The sequence below is a fragment of the Aplidium turbinatum genome, chromosome 11 (genome assembly GCF_918807975.1).
Source record: "Aplidium turbinatum chromosome 11, kaAplTurb1.1, whole genome shotgun sequence".
Taxonomy (NCBI): Eukaryota; Metazoa; Chordata; class Ascidiacea; order Aplousobranchia; family Polyclinidae; genus Aplidium; species Aplidium turbinatum.
The window spans coordinates 16,530,463-16,553,113 of NC_137482.1; the positions used below are offsets into that span (position 1 = coordinate 16,530,463).

Consider the following 22,651-nt stretch of genomic DNA (forward strand, 5'->3'; position numbering starts at 1 on the left):
CCTTCTTAATTGGTCACGATCATGTGGTTGCCCAACAGCACAGTATGGGTCTAAGTATGGGGTCAAAAGTGAGGCAGGGGTGATGACAGTAAAATCCCTAGGGTCGTCACTCAAAGGTACCAAAGGGCGTTCGTTCACGATCCGAACGGCACTGCTGGTGTACATAAGCAGTTCAATAAAATTGGGCTTACGAATTGAAGAGTCCAAAATGTGAAAAAAGTATTTGGTCACATCAGCCATGAAACCAAATCTTTCAAGCCGAAATCTAGCCAAGACATCTGCCAGAGGGTTTAACAAGTCAGACAATTCAGGACAAGAAGACATTACATCATTTACACAAGTTCCTCGGAATTCAGATTGTTTTAAAGCTTTCTTCCTTAAAGCAGCAGCTCTATCTGACGCCAAAACAAATTTGTTAGGTAAATCAATATCTTCCTTCAACGGTACAGGTATCTCAAATCGACCATCTTTCAACTCAATATTCGGTTCGACAAGTTCTCTAGCCAAAATATCATTGCGAGACAATTCACAGGTTTCATTTTGCAAAGTCAAATCCTGAATGACTTTATTCAGGTCTGCTATTTCCATATCACGAGACTCAATTTTACGCTGAAAGCCAGAGATGACATCCGACTCTGAAGACGTCTGCACTCTGCACACTTTAGAAACGCTTTCAACTAAGGGTGACTTTCCACCACAAGCCAACCAACCGAGAGGAGTGAGCAAAGCATGCGGTTCACTACGATTGTCACCAACACGCTCTTCTTTTGCCCACATCAAATAAGCGTTGTCATTGCCAATCAGTACATCTACAGTACTACAATCATTCAAATGAAACATATTCACGTCATGAAAATGACGGAAACCACTTAAATCTTGTTTATGAGGTAAAGTTTTAACATCGTCAGCCCAAGCTGGGTTAACCACCGAGGTTATATCACAAAACAGTTCATCAGTCTCTAACGACTGGATGTTGAGTTTAACAAGGTCAGCACAAGTAGGTTTCTGACCAGCCAGAGTATCCATTTTAAACGACGCTTTATCATACGGTTTAAGACCAAGTTCGCACACCAAATCACTCGAAACAAAGGTCAACTGCGAACCAGGGTCATGCTGACAATACACCAACTTCGATTTGCCAGTCATTGGATTCAAAACACGAGCAGCAGTAACGCGGTTAAAGGCTGCTTTAACATTTCCAATCTTAACATTACGCACAGGAACTCTGGCACCAGCATCATCTTTACCGACCGAATCCAGAGAATCACGTGACGTCACATAAAAATCATGCAGAAGAAAATAGTGTTTCCTATCGTTGTTAGGCCCACACTTACGACAGTTATTTGCATGATTACAGTCTCTAACCATATGCTGGCGCAAACAATTCAAGCATTTGCCAGCTTTCACAATGACATCTCTCCGATCTTTAGGTGTCAAGCGCAAAAATTCTTTACAGTTAGACAAAAAATGATATTCAACTTGACCACGTGACGAACAACAAAAACATGCCGGTATGTCACTACGTCTGGCCACACCGCCGCGCGGTGCGCCAACAGCAGTCGAGTACTGCGAACTCCCTGAAATCACATTATCATGGGGTTTTACCGACGTCTGCCTAACCGGACATGAAGGCAATTTTCCTTTGCCAAACTTTTTAAATTGCTGCGACTCACCAGAATCGCCCATTAGCATAATGCTAAAATCAGTCGACTTGCGCGTTTCCTCTCGTACTATAAAATCAAACAAACTCTGAAAGGTAGGTTCCTCAGTGCTACCATACTGATCACCTAAAAAGTCAAGATAACGCTGCTTAGCGTCAAACGGGAGTCGCTTAGCCAAATCCAAAACAAAACGTCCTTCCAATTTGTCACGCTGACCATAAGCTTGCGCGTAAAGCAAACACTGCGATAATTCATCTTTAAACTCTTTCAAATCACTGGAAGAGATAGAAGTCACTTTGCTACCATAGCGATACTTTCTAATTTCTGGTTCTGCGAAAAGACCTCCACGAACTCCAAAACGTTGGGACAAGCGAGCTAACGACATTTCTATCCTGTCTTCCTCTGACAAGCCAGGAGTGTCAGAAACCAAATTAGCAATCGTTTGTGCAGCTGTTCTAACACAAGCTGCTTGCAACAAAGTCAAACGAGTTCCCTTAAAGGGCGAAGCTGCCATCAAGACCATAACACGATTTTTAAAGAAGACAAATGGCATATTATTACCATCGTAACCAATCAAGGCCGCCTTATCGAAGAACGTCCTACTATTTTGGTATTCAAAAAAGCAATCCTGTTGTTGAGAACTCGATTTAGCGGGAGAAGACAAGCTATATCCCTTAAGGGGGTGAGTGGGCTCAGTCACATGCACAGCCCGATCACGATCCTCAAACACGTTAAAATCAGGAGACACGATACGCCTCTCACAACCACCCAAATTACGTGTAGCTGGGCGATCAGCAACTAGCGGCGCAGAAAACTTTGAAGGGGGCCAAGCATTACTGCTAATGGCGGCCCCGTGACCTGTACGCTCTGGGGGAGGAGATCGGTTATAATTCACAGACCTTGGCTCTACAGCCTTCGGAAGACCCTTAGCCGCGGCCCCGAGACCTCCTGAAACATCTTGAAAAGATGTGGATTGTACTGGTCCACTTACAGATTGAACAGGCGTCTGGAAAGGGTTAGGTAAATTAAACTGCGATTGATGTTCACTTCTGGAATGCCTAGAAGAGCCCTTCCTAGAGCTACGCCGGGAGCCCAACTCAGAACGATATTCAGCTAAAACTACCTCTTTACGTTGTTCAGCCCTCAACTGAGCGTCTTTGAGTGCGAACTCAGCAGCTCTGGCTTCGGCCTGAGCTCTCGCGGCAGCCTCAGCTCGTACGGCCTCAGCTCTCGCGGCGGCCTCAACTCGTATGGCTTCAGTTCTCGCGGCGGCCTCAGCAGCTCTCGCTTCGGCCTCAGCTCTCACGGCGGCCTCAGCAGCTCTTGCTTCGGCCTCGGCTTGTATCTGGAGCTCCTCTCGTTTTAGCTGTAGGTTAATTTGTGCAACTATCCGTGACGAGCTCTCAGACATCCTAGTGCTTACATTTGAGGCGCTATCCTCAGGATGTATGTCAGCATCTAACCTATCTGAGAAATCACTTTCTTTTTGTTCGAAGTTATTTTTTAACGAGTTAAATTCGGGATCTACCCTATCACGAAGTTCTGCCAAGATTGCAGAGTTAACAATTTTACTCAAAAGAGCATGGAAATGCCGTAATTCCTCTTCTAAAGTAGATAAGTTAGATCGAAAAATTAGCAGTTCCTGCTTATCACTCAAAGAACCTAGGGCCACAGAAAGTTTCCCAATTTGAGTCAAAATATCCCGTCTAAGATGCCGGGCCTCTCGAACTGACTTAGCCTCATCGTTATTGGGTCCCTCCCCAGAATGGCCTGCCCGACCGCAAAGAACATCATCAGGCTTAAACTCAGTCGAGTCCACGGCGGTCGAGTCCTTGTCACCACCGAGTGTAGACATATTAAATGTTAGGGCTAAATTTAACAATTAAAAAATTAAGTTACACAAACACACAAAATTACAGTAGTTATAAAAAACTTAACTGCAAAGACCGTAAAAATACAAAAAAGAATTTAAATGCACGATACCGTAGCTGTACGAGTATATGAAGTCCAAAAGTCCACAAAACTTGCTTGGATTCTTCCACTTGAATCTTCAAGCACAGATAGATTGCTTTTAATCTTCTTTCTTGCCAATGATTGTCAAAGTTATTTTTCTTCAGTACCAAACTGAGAAGATATGTCTTTACTTTTTAGCTTAAAGTTCTTCAGTAGCCTACCAACCAACAAGATCTTCTTTATTATTCTTTGTGCTTCTAAGTTCCAACTGACAACAACGTCTTTTATTTTTTTATGCTTTTAGTGCTTCTTGGCCTACCAGCTAACAAGAACTCGTCTTTTATTTTTTATGGTCACAGCGGTAAACCATAATCTCTTCGTGGGAAAATTGTAACGTAAGATTCCCAAATCCGTTCGTCTGCATGCAATGACCCAAAAATAAACACACTTTCGAAACGTCTATTCAAACAGTGTATTCCAGTAAAATTAGCCCGAGGCTATCGAAAATAGGTGTAACGCCTACACCTCTAAAAAAAACTGTCACTACAATACAGATTAATTGGATAAAAGACGGAACCTTTGTCCAGCTAGCAAGCACTAAGCCAACAGTTAAATGAGCGGCCAACTTTCAAGCAATCATTTTACGAATGACCAGAATAGATATCAATATCTCAAATTCACGTATGCAGTACTGTGACGCAATAATGAAAAACAATTATGAAGTCATTCAACAGGTGTTCGAGCTAGTGAACCAATGCATTCATGTTTAAACAGGCCCAAACAGGTCCAAACAGATTTAAACAGGTCTGACACAAGTCTTATTAACGCTGGTGCAATTTTGGCTCATGTTTTAGGAATTTCCATGACGTAATATTCAGTAGACTTGAACGGTTTTTATATGACGTTTGATTTGTACAGAGATTGGCCGTAACAATACCTAGCCTATAGTGGCGATTCTACGGGGGGTGGAGCATAACCCAGTGTTTTGACCTGGTCCCCACTTTTGTTGCTCATTATCTTGAATGTATGCATAACCTTTCCTCATTGCTCTTTGTAACAATTCAAAACTTGTCAGATGAATAAAACCTCGAAGTTATACAGTAAATCTATAACCTCAATGTTTGTATCAATATTGGGAAGACAGAATTACCTGTTATTATCTTTCCGAGGTCAATTTTTAAATTGCCGTGAAACAATCAAGAGTGCAACCTTCAGTCTCAACTATAAATGCGGCTAGGTTGTTCAGGCTTCAACTTGACATGGCAAGGGCATATCAGCTCTTCATCTCTCCCTTTGTTAAACAACAGCATTGTTGAAGGTTTTTAAGTTATAGAATTTCAATTTCTCATAATTTGTGTTCGAAATGCTCTCAACGCATCAAATTCGATTTAAATTTTCTAGAGGAGACCCTCGTCGTTGTTTGTGCCTGGCTGATCACTTGCCTGAATGTCAATGACATCGCCCCCCCTAACGTGAATACCTGGATCCGCCCCTGCCGGAACAGACGTTTAAACCGGGACTGTCTCGGCCGCGAATTTTTTTTCCCCACGAGATTTCTGTCTCATTTACATATTTTGGTAAAAGTTTGTATTAAAAGCGTGTGAATGCAACATTTTTTGTTGGCACGGTTGGTTCAGTGGTTTCATCCTCTGCCTACTGACCGTGCGAACGAGGGTTCGACGCCCGTCAAAGTCAAACTTTTTTTTTTCTTTAAATTAATTTTGCGGTGCACAAGAGCTTTTCAAAAAAAGTAGGAAAGCTTATATTTTATTATTATTGCAGAATTTCATTGGCAAATAGTTATTTCGCAATCTGAATCAACCAATCTCTCAAAACACTTGGAAAATCTTACTTTTAGAGTGCCTAGAATCAATGAGACAGAAATCTCGTGGGAAAAAAAATTGCGTCCCGGCCAAACCGGGACGTATGGTAGGTCTAGCTATTGCTCTTTTTTCTTCTGTAATTACCAAACAAAGTTCAAAGTAATGATCGCCTCTCTGGTTAAATGCTGGAATGGTCACAATTGGACGGACAACGTAACATCTGATGGTTCGTGGTTGAATTGGATATCAGCATTCAGCATGTTAAAGTGTCTACCCAAAGAAGGCTTGAAGAGAATGAGAGAAAAAAGCAATTGTTGAGAGCAATGACGTAATGTCGGCCTTGACAAGGAGAAAATAAGAAACAAAACGATTCGACGATTAAAGACGCGCGGTCGCGTGCTCTTAAAAAAATACAGCTCACTGAGTAAAAATGGCATAACGCGCAGGGAATAACATGATGATGGCGCTGGGCCTCGCGAAGCGTCATTGCCATGTCACCAAGTCGCTTTTCAAAACTGGTTGACAATTTTGTGTTTTGACGTCATAGTAGGCATAGAGTTCGCAGTGGCATTTTTATCTGACAGTTTGGTAGAATGCAGATGGAGTATAAAGTTTTTCAATGTCAAGAAAAGCTTGTGTAAGCGACAAGCTTATCTCCCATGCAGAATAATCACATATTTGTGTGGTGTTGGCGAAGTTAACGTATTTTTTTTATTTATGAAGTGCTTAGTCTAACCTCAACAGCCTGAGGCTTGAGAAGCAGAATAGATAGTCACAGGGCAAAGTTTAGTTTGTGTAAATTTTTCACAATAATATGTAATTTGAGTAGCCTAGTTTTGTTTCACTTTAAATTTGTTTAACTGCTGACCAGTTAGTGTCTGCACCACTGTTGTTGAAAAGTTTAGATTTGATTCCACATCTGGTCGTAACCTACCGTATTTAAAAGCTTTAAATATGTAAAAATAATAATTAAAGTTGGTTAGAATTGCGAATTTTAACCATGGCTACCATCCTCATTGAAGTCTGATTAACACTAATTTAATGTTTTCAGCTTTTCTGCAAAAGCAATAAATACATCATAAGACTGACCCTTTTTTATGTTGTGTTACAGATCAAAACTGTGAAGTCCAGGTGCCTTGGAATATGCTTTGTGAATAGGTTACCGGTACAGCTAAGCCTACTTAGTGCTATTTCTTTGACTTTATGTTGACGACGGCCGACTGTTTCGCATTGCAGCCCCATAACCTTAAATCAGCTACGGTACTGGTTTATTGGCAGCACTGGTACCCAACATTTATGAAAGTTACGGCTTGTAGCCTATTATGAAACAGAAGGAAACAAGAATTTCAAATCCTTGCTAATCAGCTATTGTGTCAAGTTAGTTACAAGCCAAGAAGCACAAGGATGCCTGTTTCTCGAAACTTGTCTTTGCCATCTTCTATTGAACGAAAATTCACAAAACGACCAGGTTCGTCTATGTCTTTTCAGAAGTAAATTACTGTAGCTTAATTCATGGTGTATAATTTGAATCTTTTCTGATATCATTTTTATCGAGTTGTTAATGCAACACACATGCACAGTTGCACACACATTAACAATTAGTTGTTTTGGCACACAGTTTGCCTCTTGTGCCATATTTTTTGTGTTATGCCTTGCTTCATGTCGTGTGGTGCTTGATCGAGAACGTAAAACGTCACAACGAAACAGTGTTTTGTAGTTTTGCGCAAGACCATTGTTTTCGTTTGCACACCAACCCCCCCACAAAACTTCGTGGCTTCTTCAATGCATTAGTTTACAAACAAGCAAAAGTTATGCATAATTTCCCCCAACATTGACATTTTAATGCGTCTTACAGATAGATCCAGTTATTTGTATTACCAGTGTCACTTGTCCAAGCTTATACATATTTAGATGTTTGTAACAACTGATCGTCTACTCATGCAAATAACATGGTTCGTTTAAACGTTATTCTTAAAATTATTTTTTGTGTTGGCTAATAATAGTTGCACATTGAGGAATATGGTGTACTGTATAAACCTCAATTTGATGGATCTTTTGCCGTACAGCCCGCATCCCAATGAAAAATTGATAAATCTGGCTCGTAATTGACCTACTACCCCAATCAGGACCATGCAATTTTTGAAAAATCACAATAAGCTTAGAAATTAAAGCTTATTGCTTTATATTCTTTGGTTTTAAGCTTTATAATCTTTGGTTTGTTGAGAAGTTTTTGAAAAAGCGTTGTTGAGAGTCCTGCATAGCTTTATGCTTCATTTGTCACATGCCAGCACATTATATGGTATTTCCTCAACAAAGTACATTTGGAAGTTGTACCAGTTAGCATGTTGTAGCTTTTTGTTTGTATCGTGTTGTAGGCTTTTCTCTTACTAGTGTGGAGGCCGCTAATGATTGCCTTTGCATATTGCATGTTTTTAACTTTTTATGCTCCCGAAAATTGTGCCCCTCCGGTTATAGTAAACTGTTTTGCAAACAATGATAGGACAGTTCCCCAATTAATTTTTAATTTCAGTTATTCCGGCCCTATGTTTAATATTAAGCTGAGTGTTTTAGGTATAAAGTGACATTATAACAAGATTTCACTCCCTTGAGTAAACCGTTATCCGACATGATGCTTCATGGGCAGTGTGCCATGGTTAGCAAGCTGCTATGCAGTGAAATGCGCGTGTGCAGCGATTCAAGAGTAGACTGAGAACAGTGGCGTAGCCAAGGGGGTGGTTTTGGGGGTTACAACCCCCCCTTTGGCATGCGTGTGACGTCACGATATTGAGAATGATGCTTTCAGTCTCTTTATGCGTGAGAATGATGCTTTCAGTCTAAAAAAAAATTGCCTAATTTTAAACAAAACTGCATTAAAAGAGCGAGTTTTGCCAATACCAAACATTTAAACATCTCAGCCAGGAATTAGTAACAAGAAAACATAGAGACTTAGCTTTATTTCTGAAAAATGCCGAAGAAAACATGATCTTATCCATTTGCTATGCCACCGGACAAAGCACTATTTTACAGGAATATTCATACCCACATTTTTGTTGAAAATGCTTTCAGAATGCACCAAATTCAACGTAATTTTTCAAAATTTTCTGGGGGAGGCCCCCCAGACCCCCCGCCGCTGGGTCGCCAAAACCCCCCCTTTCTAAATTCCTGGCTACGCTGCTGGGTTAAGCTGTATGAAAAAGTCGGTGTAACAATGTGTAGTTGTGTACACATCGTAAATATAATGCAGAATTAAAAAACGTACAGCACCTGAAAATCCTTTTAGCATGTGGAGTAGCAACAGATATAAAATAGTGCTACCATGGCTTCCGGCATTGTGTGTATTGTCCAATGTGAGTTTTTTGTTTGGCAGCTGTTAGCTCAGTGGTTACTCTCAAGTCTCAGGGTTTGCGCTTGAGCAACGCATTTTCAGGATTGCTCTTTATTCAGCGGCACCTAGTGAATGGAATAATTCCCCGGCAACAACACTTCAACGATCAACAATCGGAAAACTTCACTCTGCCAATCTCGGTAACCGGCCTTGCGTCAAGAACCTCTGCAAGTATGCGAAACTACCCGGAATAACCTACCAGGGCTTTGTCAGTCCGAGGGTAAAGATTCAAAATCAACCAACCAGCCGATTCTCTGTGTGCAAGCAACTGCCCGTTTGTACAGTATGTCGTTACACACACTGTTTCCTTCTTGCAACAAACATGCTTGTGTCATATCTGCTGGAACAAAATGCCAGCAGTGACAGTTTCTGCAGTACATTGAAACAGTACCATTAAAAACCATCTCAGCATTGTTGTGTAATTGACAGACGGCTTGGCAAACAAGCAACTGCATTTGCATTCTATCTGTAAATGCGCTCATGCGTGCTCGAGAAGCAATAAAATTGTAACTATTTGTTCGAATAGTTTGTATCACTGTCATTTTCTTTGGTATGAAAGCTTCCTTAATGACAACTTCTATCATGAGAAAGTTATAGATGCATTTCATATTCTGCGAAATGTTATTTTTGTCGTACGCATTAACGTCACCACAGTCAGACTCTATGTATAACGTCAGCTGCCCTTGTGTAATCGGTTACGTCATTACCGCTGCGCAACTTTCAAATAACAGACGACGACAATTACTTAGCAGCCGCCTTATCGAGCGTGCTGCTACTATTGTTTAAGATAGCAATTGCATGCACTTTATTCATCTATCTAGAAATTGTTATAGATTGAGTTTCGCTTTTATCTAGAAATTGTTAGTTATCGCAACTGCTACGAAAAACCCAGAGGTTGATATCAGAGTCAAGTATTTTTACCTCTAGTCACGTGTAGCCTTATGCTGTTTCCATTTGCAAAAAAAATAGTTTATTTCAACAAGCTAAAGACAAAGCACAGTTTGAGTGGATTTAATTTTTCGCTTTGACCGATATTTAAGTTGTTGATCAGTTCATAATGGAGGTTTTATATTTAGCTTTCTACAAAAACCGTGTGAATTGGCCTTGGGCTACGCACAGATGATTGGGTTAAGTTTAACATTGTGTGAAAAGCTGCTATTGTGGTCAATTTAAATTATTTACGCATACACTGAAAAATAAAACAGTAGTAATTTCTCGTAATCACAAAATGTTCATCAGTATGATACTTGGTTGGCATTTATTTTCACTTAGCGCTTAACGAACGATATTACACTTTCACATTCAGCAGTTTACTTTCGCTTTGTCAGAAATACTGCACATTACAACAGATCCATTAAATATCGATTATTTAGGGTTATAATGCTGAGCACTTCCTGTCAATGATTTCACGGTACTTTTTCATATATACAATCGCTTTGTTGTACTTCAGCTGTGGATTACGATAGACGACGAGTCAGTCTACTATCTATTCAGTAAATCATCTCCTTTTCATCATTTGCGTCAAGGTAAAAGGACCTGATTTGATGGCAGGGCAAAAGTAAAGAATCACAGTAAAGATAGCGGCTGATGGCTAAGTCACTTCGCACGAGATCAAGAACTCGTTATCAAAATGTAGCTACTGCATTGGCAAAATGCCAGACAGAGAAATGCAATCGGGCATATCCACCAAATTCGAAAAAACCCTTAAGTGTTAAACTTATCCTACATAACCTTCATTCTTTTGTCACTATTTTTGGTCAGCTTTCACCAAAGCAAGAAGTAGCACAATTACCATCTCACCTACTGTTGTATTCTCTGCTACCTAAAAAGGTGATCTGTTGTGTTGCTTGAAAACGTTAACCTATGTAGAAATGTCAGCATCGGTTAACACTCACTAAGCAGATTACTGTTCAAAAATGTTTCTTTTTTGAGTATGTTATGCTCTGTTTATTTCTTGTTCCACCAGCAGCCTTAAGTTCAAACCATAGCGATCTACACAATTATACAGGTCTTGACAACGTGCCAACTGAAGGCGAATATAATTTTGATTTTGAAATCTAAGGTAAATTTACTTTATATTTCTTTCAAATCAGGCCTTAAAACTCGTGTTTTTTTCCGGCAGCCATCGTGGCCTACCGAGAGCTCCTTCTCGGCGGCCAAATCTGCGTGCTTGGAGGCCAAAATACAATAACGATAGCACAAGTAAATAGCATTAAACTAGCAACAATGTTAAAATGATCACTTAGCGTTGTTGAAGTCTGGGCGACGTCCTGCAATAGAATCGTTGTACCACGCATTAAATGCTTTATCGGGATTGTAATCCGGTACTGCGGGACCATCTAACGACCCTAAATTGATTTAACTGCTCGCAGCTCAGTAAATTGTTTCAACTGCATACCGCCTTTCATAAAACCTGACCATTTATTCCGTTATGATGTCACCATTGAGGGTGTGAAGTCACTAACCCACAGCGTTCTCAACTATGAAGACATGTGTTTTACCAATGGTTTTACTCACGGATGTCAACTAACCTAGTTCTCCTTTTTAACAACGATTCAATGTCCGACAACATTGAATCGATATAAAAACGACAATATTGCCAGCTGATGTAAATTAGCACTTCGGATTAACACTTCGTTAAAATAAACATCGGGAATTGCAAACAAGACTTACAGCGCTGGTGATCGCAGCTGGATATATTCAATACAACAGTAGTGACTATGATGCGCTGGCCTAATTCTGCGTCACTCTTTGATACTACATATTTTCGACATTTAATCCACGATCATTCTAATGCGAAATTAAATAATTGGCTAGAAGAAACCGGCGGCCAAACTTGGCCGACCGAGGAGGTAGCACCGGCGGTCATTCAAGCACTACTTAGCGGCCATGGCCGCCGGCTGCTTTAAGGCTTGCAAATGATAGTTTTGAGAATCTAAATGGTCAAAGGGTGATTTCTGAGTCTCAAAACACTGCAAAACTTTTAATATTATGTTTAAAAAATGACAAATTTTCCCATTTACCAGTATTGCCAGACGCTTTTTGGATTTTCAGCACAAGTGACTAAATCTACTCTGTTATTTGAATGGCAACAATAGCACAGAAGTAACTCAAAATATACACAAGACTATATTTATCAATAAATGCTCAAACTATCAACTTATACTAGCGATTTTAGCTACTAACAGATCGGCCTTCAGTCAAATTTTAAGCTGCACTTTGTCATGGCCTGTGTATAAAAGTCGCCATGGTTAAACCAATTAACACTCACGTAAAATAATGGCATGTGGAGGTAGACTTATGTTTGCATATTTAGTCACATTACGGTATGCACATATCGTACAATTCTGCTGTTATTTTTTTAAACACTCCATAAGTCCATATAGTATTGATAGGCAATTGGAAAGGCAGTTACAGACCTAGCGGTGCAGAAGGGCTTTGGTTAGACTCTGAGTTCACGGTAAAAAGTTGCTCTAACCCTTAGAGGAACACCTCCAATTTTGTGAAGGGGTTTGACAGTGGCGTTGTATTACTTTTCCAATGTGTACTCCTCTTTCTGTGATATCTTTGTTTAAATCAAATTTCTTTATCATTGAAACGTATTTCATTTAGAAATTTTCATTACATAATTTCTTAACCATTCCATGACGGAAACAAACCTATAACAAAGCAAAATGTGACAAAGACCACGGTGACTCATTCAGTAATTTCCTTTGTATTGGAATGCTTCCGCGTTATTTCGACATGTTTATAATTCTTGGCCACGTTGGTATGTAATCCTATAGTACAGTTTCTTTACTGGTATGACAAGCGTGATTCAGATGTGATGAACGAACATCTAAAAATATCCATGAATTGCCATGAAAGAGTCCTCAAACAAAAGTCGTCATTTAATTGCGGGCTCATTGTTGGTCGTGCTGTATTTACCCATGAAAAAAATAACTGAAAACTTGTGTGATCTGACTGAATAAAGAGCGGCCAGGTTTTAGCAGATGATGTTGTCTTGGTTTTCGAGTTCAGTTGCTAAACACTAATTCGCTAATCATTGAATAACTTGCCAATAACCTTTTTCGCTATTCAGTGCCTTATAAAATCAATTGACACTATGGCAAAATAAACAACAAAGCACGGTACTTTTATTTCGTAACATCTAAAATGATCGTCTCTGCACTGGCAGTTTGAATGCAGCCATTCTCCAAAAAGTGAGCAGGACAACATATGCAACTGCGATAAACACAACAATTGCCATTCAATTTCGCCTACGTACACATGGTTTACAACCTTTGCTTGTTGAAATTTCAAATCAGTGTGTTTCGTTTTTATTTTTTCTTATTAACACTCAGACTCGTGCAATGACGTAACGTTACAGTCGTTACTTTAGATTTTAAAACGACACTCATTTCGCGTTTTAAAACGCGTCACACTCTTCAGGTTTTATCGCAACGAGATACGTTCAAGTGTCTCAAAGTGGTTGAGAATACGATTTCTGCATTACTATTTTAAGCAATTGAGCATTTCAAGTTGTCCTTCATACAATTACGCATAACATGACGCGTTGTTGTATTCGATTTGAAAAAATAAAGCCTAATTTGTGAGACAGAAGCAGAAATCCATTTAAGCAGACGTTTAAACTTTGGATGGCAAATGTAGGTGATATCAACACCTGGTACGGTACTGCCCTTTCTGGCAGCTTCAAATACTGTACTAGTGTTACCTTCTTATAATAATAATGAATGCGGCGGCTATATGCATTGTGTGTGTTTTGAGTTCTACTCGGCGTGTATTGCTAAAGAACAAATGTGCGATTTATGGCTTTTGTATAGTGGTTATCTTTGGCTTTGCTGGTAAAACTTCTCACACAGTGACGTTAGACCCCTCCCTCCCGACCAACCTTCTATGCAGAGCAGCAGAAATACTATACAACTCAATTGACTTTGCCTCTTTAAAATGGCCTGATTTAGTAAAACTACCACTTACCACTTGTATTTCTTACCATCCCTTTTCAAAGACAAACTTACTGAAGCCAGCAGCTTTTTGATGAGGTGGTTACTTAAACAATCACACACCCGGTAGTTTGGGCTTTATAAATCTATGTCACAGTAATTGTAATCATTGCTTACCAGAAAATGTTGAAACCTACCAGAGCACTTAACAAACGCTTTTGTAAATCAGGTGTTGTTTTATACTAATTTGATGGTTCAAAAGAGAAATTGATACGATTGTTTCGCTTGTTGGAGAGGCTCATATCGTTCTTGTCTTCAAAAACAATTCACATCAGTTGATGCCAATTGCCAACTATTATCCTGGCGTAAGAGTGACTTATATCTGTTTTGAAAAAAAAACTATGTTTGTAAATGTTATCTATAACATGAATTTCAATTGTTAGATGCTATAAATATTCCACTTAGTTTCGGTGTAGGCATGCTATAAAGTGTAGATGGTTTTCCTATCCAATTTGTCTATTTTAGAATTCTTCTGTTTTTATACTGTCTGAATCGTGGTTATATTTACAAAACGTTCGGCATGAACGGATTAGAATGGCTGCGCAAGCTGGTGCTGCGACGAAAGCGATATATTTAGTCTTGGATACTCCCATTTATGTAATTGGTTATGACGCCCATAAGGGGTATCTTAAACGGCTCCCTTAAAAGTAACCTTTATATCGGGTGGTCTTTTGCTCTTGATATGAATACTGATGACTGATGAGTTAACAGTTTCGTCATCGCGTTCTTTCTGGTAGGCGCTGCTAGATGTGAAACAGACAAACGGCGTTAAACGCTTTTTTGCCATCCAGCACTTATTACGTATTAAGGAAATGAAATTTAAAAACTTCTTCAAGTTATTGTGTGGTGGTATGTGTTTTCAGCAGCGATATAATCTAACTGAACGATTCTAGTTAACAGAAATTGTTATTTGTATATCGTAATACCTCATTGGACATCGAAATGCTGTAAAATTGACATCTTGCGAATCGGATGATTGGAATTTCCATGAACCAATTTGTCAATGTGATCACAAATCAAATTCTACTTGACTTGCATGGAGATTTTTGCAAAAACTAAATGGAAGTGTAGGCTACGAAGTGAGCTAACAGCGAGTTAACTTCTTGAAATAAGATTATTATTTGTTCGGTTGATGTATGTCGCTCAGCTTATCGAACTGCGTGACGTTGTTTTTTGGTCGAATACCAAATTGACAATGCCCCTCGGTTTTGTTCGTCTTTTTCTGAATATAAAAATTAGCTGACCTCAATTAAAATAGCACATTATTTCAATTGCCGACCAGACTCTTACTTCTGAATTTATGTAAGGCTAAATCGTGCATGGTAGCAGTCATTAGTAAAATCACCCACGTGCCGTTTTGGTCCATTGGTTTTTGTACTTTTCCACTGCAAACTGGTAATGCATGTACGGCGCGCTCTTTTCGCTTCTAGAGATTATGCAATTCGAAGCGATTACTGGGAAAAGCTTAACCCGATTACAACGTTCCAGTCGCTAATCTATTCCATGACTGATTAATAGCTATTTTTTGTGAACACAATTAGTACTACTTACCAGCCATCCAGCATATTTGACAATGCGTTTGGCCGTGCCCATTATTGCTCTTCTGAACCCATCCCTATATAACGCTACACAAGATGAGACGATTTCCAAGAGGGGCAAAAATGGTCGTACCGGTCACATTGTTTATGCTAGTGCCATAAAAGTACAGTATTATCAAAGAGAGGGATAAGGTTTTACACTCAGCTTGCATGGAAAGAAGGGGCCTTTGCATGTGTCTTCTGGCTCTCTATTATGCTCTTGCCATCACTACCTAGAGTAGTGAAGTACTATCGCTGAAATTTGAACGATCTGGGATACGTAACTTGCTAAATTGTGTAGTAGTCATCAAGATAAACTGACATGCTGCACTCGACATTGTCGAGCTAATACCGTTTAGTCGCTATTTATACTTGAATATGAGTGCCATTTAGTTTTGTAATTGGTCTTTCGCAACGTATTACCCAGCAAGCAAATCAGTTATTTCTTGCATTGACGTCTGCAGACGTTGTATTTGAAGCAACGTAAAGATGCATGGTTTGCGCGGTACTATAAGCACGCTGTGCAACTGCAAGCAGACCAAACCGCATTTAGCTCAATGGAACGCGTCTGGCGTTAGTTTGGTTGATGTTGTTGCTTTTCAATAATTCACTGGCGTGCGTCATTGCGGTTTTCAAGCAAAAACCGCAAGGCTTTTCACTTCTTGTTAAGTCTCACACTGTAACTTCGCTAATCTTTGTGGAGATGCAATGCTGCAAAATTCTGAGTGAGGCATACGGCAACTTATATTAAACACCCATATAGTAGAGTCTAGACTAAGGTCTGTTGTGTAGAATTTTCGAAAACTGCTACCTAACCATAGTTTTAAAAATATATTTTTACTCACGTACATTCATGGCATTCTGTTTTGTTTTGCAGAAGAGCTTCATGATTTAAAACACTGCTTTTCAATGCCGTGCGAACTGCAAAATTCTACCCCTGGTAACACTGACGATGATGCCTCTCAAAAAGACCAAGCTCATTCACCGATGGATCAGAATATGGCGGCATTACTCAAATCAAAGAATTTCCCTTTGAATCCGTCAATTCAACAACAGGTGTCCAGGACATCATTGTCTCATCCGTGTCTGTCTGACCGGACCAGCGTTAGTGTGACCTGCATACTTCCTCACCTATTTTTGGGTTCGCAAAAGGATGTTGCAAACAAGGTAATTTTTTCTGGTTGAGTGTCATACATGTTTTTACAACAAATGTTAAGATTGTCCGTAAGTGTTTATCGTTTCCACACGTCGTTGTTCTCTACTATAACGTTGACATTCACATAGACTGTATTTTGTGCTAAACCGGTTTTTAAAGTGCAGTTTTACTGTCCGTCTATTTAACTACACCAACTCTGCACATTTTTTCTAATGTGTCAAAGCACAGAAAATTATTACTTGGTTATGCAATCCAGTTAAAGAAATGACCGCTTAACCTTACAAACATCGATATTTGTTCAATTCCTAAAGTCGTAGGATTGCAGAAAGCAAATTGTCTTTCTATAATAATCCATCCTTGCACGCAAAATTGAAAACTGTTTATTTTACTTTTGCTTTGTCGTGCTTGTTCAAATAGGAGATGCTGAGCGAAAATGACATCACCAATGTTCTCAACGTTAGCTGTAATTGTGCCAGACCCGAACACTTAGATGATCGCCACTTTCATCGCATCGCCGTACGAGATAATTATCAAGAAGAAATCACACCACACCTTGACGAAGCCGTGAATTTTATAGGTAAAAACGTTAAATAGTGGATTCATTCTTCAACTGTACAAAGGTACTATTGTGTGAACACGTAACTGAGGCATTTTCACCGTTTCTGTCACTAAAAGTTTCTCAGTCAGCAAACCACTTATTTTTTTATTCAACGCCTGTAGAAAAAAGGCAAAAATATAAAAATGGGTTGGTTTGCTGGTTGGAACAAATGGTGATGATGCATGAAAATTGTCTCCAGAGTCATGCTCCCGAGTCTTCATTCTGAAGGTCACTGGAGTACATTTGGCAAATGCAGTTTTCATGTCAGAAAATGAGAATTAATCCTTGTGATGACATCTCTTGGCAATATGATTTCCAATATGTATCGATTTGCTCGCAGAAACGGCAAGGAAAAGAAATGAACGTGTTTTGGTACATTGCCTCGCTGGCGTATCGCGCTCTGCCACTGTGGCAATAGCTTACGTCATGTATTATCTTAACTTAAGCTTCGATGACGCATATAGGTGAGTAAATATGTTTTGTTTAAATTGCTGGCATGATTGTGGTAAGGCTTAGCTTTGTCTTCATTAACAAGCCTCTAGGTTACCAGACACGTTGTTGTAAATCAGTATTGAGTCGTCGACCGTTAGCTCAATTTACGGCTACGTCATCAGAATGATTATGAGGTTTTTTTTAAAAACCAACAACGATGTAATTGAGTTTGTAATACATCATTTGCAACAACTGCAAAAATAATTAAGTTTTGAAACATAGGCTGCTAAAGGAGCACTTAATACCTTTTTTTCCTATTAGTGATCTGCTTGGGTTTGGGGCAAACCTGCTAGACTTGTGGTCTTGTTTGATAAATCTGACATTGGGGCAAATTATTCGTGTAAGGTTAAGAACCCCTGTTCTAATGTGAACCATAATGACACGGAAATGAAATTTTTACCAGTTGCAGACGTTGATTCAATGTAAAAACGACACTTTTTTCTATCTGGTGAATTGAAGTGACGTACCATAAATAAATGACCAGATCAATTAAATATTGATGAACCTTGTTCAGAAGATATATTGTGACAATAAAAGGGAAATACAAATGCATTCCACGCTTCTCCAAACAATTTCTCCAGGTTGATGCCATTGCATCATTATTAGCATCAGATGCTGGCTGGACAAATTGCATGAGTACAAAACCATAAATTAGGAAATAATGCTTGTGAAATAGTGTTCGTTCATAAAATTGCATTTGTCTCCTTTTCAAACCATCTCTTGACAGAAAAAAATTCACAAAACGCCTGAAGGCACATTTTATTGTGTGACGTGTTGGTTTGAAAAAAAAAAGATGGCGTTCTCTGCTCTCGTAAAATTCCCCACTGTAAAAATCGTTACATCAATTGTTTGTAAAAATACGTTGAATGACCTTGCATTAGCGTATTTTCCCAGTTAGCCAATTAACCTTTTTTACATTGATTTAACGTCTGCTCAATGTGAAAAAAGATTAATTTGTTTTAAAAACTGAAATAGTTTGACTTGATGACGAGGCTGTCGTTTAGGATAAAGTCACTTTGGAATGGTTGGAATGCAAAGAACGCCTGTCATTTTATTTTAAAAACTTTACCATTACGTAAGCTTTAAGTTTAAATGCACACAGTGGTCCACAAAGAACGTATAATTATTTAATGAGCAAATCAATGTGGCATGGACAGATTAGCCAGCAATCAATGCTCTGACGTAGACGCAGAAATCGATTCTGCATTAAAGAAATTTGAGCACTAAAACAGTAAAACACGTAAATTTTTAATTGCTTAAACGCCATCTTACGTACCTTGTTTTATTACAATAAATATAACAAGTGATGTTTTAATACGGTTTCATGAAGAAAACAAGTGATTTGGGCTGGTTAAAACAACAACATTTTTTAAATAACAACAGCAGAAGCTGAAACAACAACAAACCTGGGTTTCGTTTTCAACATCTTGTGGTAGCCTAGCCATAGCCTGTAGTCACTTGAAGAACATTATAAATTTTGTGAAACTATCATCAACGATTAACGTTTTACGCGATAAACGTACATTTTCGATGAAACACCATCCAAAGACAATTTATTCGGTCTTGCAGTGTTAGTCAATTCATGACTAAAGAATGTACTGAAGATTTTTCACGAAGTAGGCTATCATCACACTATAGCACTTGTGGGGAACAATTGCTTACATGACAATTAAATTTACGCAAAAGGTCAAAAATTTGTATTTGAATGCTCCCGTCTGTGTGCATGCTGGCAATGCGAGTGGCATCCGTCGTGGTATTTGAGAAATAAATTTCATCAGATGTCTTTTGAGTTTGTGTCGTGTCGACTGAAACTAATGAGCTTTCTGTTAATGCAGGTTCGTGAAAGACAAACGGCCAACCATCTCACCAAACTTCAATTTTGTCGGCCAACTATTAGAATTTGAAAAGAACCTTCGCGTACGAAATTCTATCAACAAACCTCCCGCTAACGGCCTTCCTAATGAAGACACATCGGACTTTCCGATTCCTGGCGTTTGTGTTCACCGAAAAGAAAATACGAAAATTTTCATGGCTCCAATGATTGAAATTACAAAACCAATATCGCAACCAATCAAGTTTGAAACCGCGGTTCTGATAAAGCCTTGCATTGTCACCCCAAGCGCGTGTGACAATTCCGCCTCCACTTCATCGTCATCATCGTTCTGTCGGCGGCGTAAAGGACCAGCGTTAGAGCGACTTTCGTTTTCAAGAGACGCTTCATCAACAGGCGCACTTCGTGAATCTAACGATATCCAAAAAAGAAGTCATCCTGATGTTGCAACCCAAGGAGGAGCAGGAGTAGTTTTAGATCTCCATGTGTCTGCACCCCATCCAGAACCATATTGCCGGAGGTTAGGCAGTGATGGCGTGGAAGATGATCGTGAAGACGACGAAGCCGATCATCGGTTTAATCCGACGATGTTCGGTCATAAATCAAATAGTTTTCCACGATATAGATCTGGTTTATCAGAAGAACTTATTGGATGTAGAACTCTTCCAGCAGATAAGCTCTCCTTAAGTTTTCGCTCCTCAACTGCACCCAACACACCATCCACGGTGTGTTTGGAAAGCAACATAAGCTCTTTTAGGTCCCCAAGTTCTGCTGGTCTTGACTCTTGTGAGCGACCGTTTCCTAATGACACTGAAATGACTTCTGTAGACGACGACACATTTCCACCGTCGCCAGAACGATCACGTCACCACACCGATAATGCTAGTGCGTTGTTAGTAGCTGTACCTCGAATCGCTGCCGACGCTTGCTGCTCATCGTTGAGGTCACCACTGCATGACAAATTTGTATCGCGAAAAACGAGAAGTCCTAAAGTTCTCAAAAAGTCGTTTAACCTCAACTTACGGCCGTCATATGGCTATCAAGCCTTCCGAAGTACAAAGCAGGTCAATCTTCAAGGACCAATCCCGTACCAAAATCGAAGCCAGGACGCAGTGTCCATACGCCACGAGGTGTTGGGGAAAGTTGCAGGAAAAACACAATGTGAGAGTCCAAGCACGGACGGAATATCCTCTTTGACTTTGTATTCCCCAGGAGTTGTGAATAACGACCCATTAGAAATTGCAGAGAAAAACTGTCTTCAAGTCAGAGACAAAAGCAGCATAAGAGAAGGTCCAGTGGCTTCATCTTCAAATGTTACCGTGGTAACGCAAGATATATCTTACGAAAGAAGAGACAAACATAACATGGGGGCCGTTTCAACTTCGAAAGTGGGCACAAAAGAACCTTTCAAACTTATATCTAGCGCTGATCTCAAACCAAAGTGGCGACACCGATCAAAAGAAAACAAGTCCAGTTCATCCGGAAGTAGCCCACCTTCGTCTCCCACCGTTTTAAATCATCACAATAATCTCGAGATATTAAGCTGTTTTTAGATACTTCTCGTCGTATCACGATAAGTTACCTGCCTGCTTCTGGTAGCAAGTTTTATGTTATTAGCCAGCGGTAATTAGGTTACTTTCAATCAATAATCTTGCCCTTTTGGTCCTCAAAGAAACAAGTTATTTTGGTGTTTCACTCGCCATTGCACCTACAGTGAGATATATCACGGTGCAAATAACAGCGGGGTAAATTGACACTACGGTTCGTTTGAGCATGATTCAGTTTATAAAAGAAACTTGAGTTCACTAATAATTGTACTTCCACTGCATATATTTCACAAAATTGTCGCAGCTCATCTATGCAACGGTTCAATCTGGTGCTAAAATTCGCTCCGCTTCTCGGAGTATTTCTTTCGCACTTTTCCTTCGCTTTGGGAGCATCCATTATTTTCCCATCTTGTTTGACGCGAAAGCTTTTGATTAAAGCTTAATTTTTTTTCCAGTGTTGTGCTACTTCGTGTCTGTTGACATCTTCTAAGGACACCTATTGACTCGTGCAATTCAAATTTTTTGTTTTATCTGCGTAAAATATGATACTCTACGAACTACGTTGTTGTCATTGTTTACAAAATGACGTTTGTTTTTGTTATTACCAGAGTTTTGTTGTTATGACGTATGAAAGTGAAACGTTTTGTTTCAGCGTGAAATTCGCCAAACTTAACAGTGAGCACTTATACTCAGAATACCAGCTTTTTTGTCTCATAACACCGTCTTGAGGTGAAATCGTTGTAATAAACTATTGCATGTTTTTATTTTTACGTGTAACAGATTTGCGCAAGCCAAAACACTTTTTTTTATTAAGCTTTGAAACGAAACTTTTATTTTACTAATTTTCTCATTTTTTACATTAATATTAGGCTATTTTTTTTTGCAGTAGTTTTATGTTTTGCCCAAGCATATGTTTATCCATGAGAGTACGATTTAGAACCTACCTATATGCCCGGGGAAATCTGTACAAAATACAATACAAAATTCACTACGAAGGAAGTTATATTTGGACAGGTCCTGTGAGGATTTCAGCAGATATATTGTTCGCAAACCATAGCCCAGTTAGCAAAAATTGTCGTTGAAACAATATAAGAAGGGAAACTCTTGTCAGCTGGATGAGCTAGGAAGTGGTGGCTAGCCTATCTGTTTAATTGCGATAATTTTAAAATAATTTCGCAAATGTCAGTTTCTCAACACTGACTGTCTAATAATAATGAAAGATTTTTGGAAGCAACGTTTTCGGAGAATAAACGGCCTCTATCAAGCACCTTCCGAAAGAAATAAACATCATCAAAATTCTAAAAGTTGCGCGAGCTGTAATTACTCTTATTTCTATTGTAGCTATTTTCTTCCCTCTGCATATCTGAACCCTCGTAATCAGTGTGAGTTGGTATATTGTTTGAGTTTAACCTTAAACGAGATAGCAAACACTTCGTATTTCTGTACTTTAAACTGTAAGCATCAAAATGCCAAACCAATTAAGGTGCTCGCATGGGGGTTGTTAAAAACAAAATATTTGGTTTCGGCACAGAATTATGTGTCTTGACTTTCGAAAGAAAGGTAATTTCCTTTAATAACGATTTATCGTTTATTGAGAAGTAGCCTATTCAACACAAAAATAGATG

General features: G+C 39.3%; 1 protein-coding gene across 1 annotated transcript; it reads left to right on the top strand.

Moving 5' to 3' along the window:
• Positions 1 to 6,558: 6,558 nt before the first annotated feature.
• Positions 6,559 to 22,025, top strand: LOC145780070 (uncharacterized). The gene is made up of 5 exons (XM_082591781.1): positions 6,559 to 6,905; positions 16,280 to 16,569; positions 16,976 to 17,135; positions 17,497 to 17,620; positions 19,484 to 22,025. The coding sequence occupies exons 1-5, from the start codon at positions 6,842 to 6,844 to the stop codon at positions 21,030 to 21,032; spliced, it is 2,187 nt and encodes a 728-aa protein (XP_082447907.1). The 5' UTR covers positions 6,559 to 6,841; the 3' UTR covers positions 21,033 to 22,025.
• The last annotated feature ends 626 nt before the right edge of the window (positions 22,026 to 22,651 follow it).

Coding starts and splice junctions, on each gene's coding strand:
- LOC145780070 (XM_082591781.1), top strand. CDS start 6,842: ATGCCTGTTTCTCGAAACTTGTCTTTGCCATCTTCTATTGAACGAAAA. Junction 16,570..16,975: donor AAAAGGATGTTGCAAACAAG/GTAATTTTTTCT, acceptor TTGTTCAAATAG/GAGATGCTGAGCGAAAATGA. Junction 17,136..17,496: donor CGAAGCCGTGAATTTTATAG/GTAAAAACGTTA, acceptor ATTTGCTCGCAG/AAACGGCAAGGAAAAGAAAT.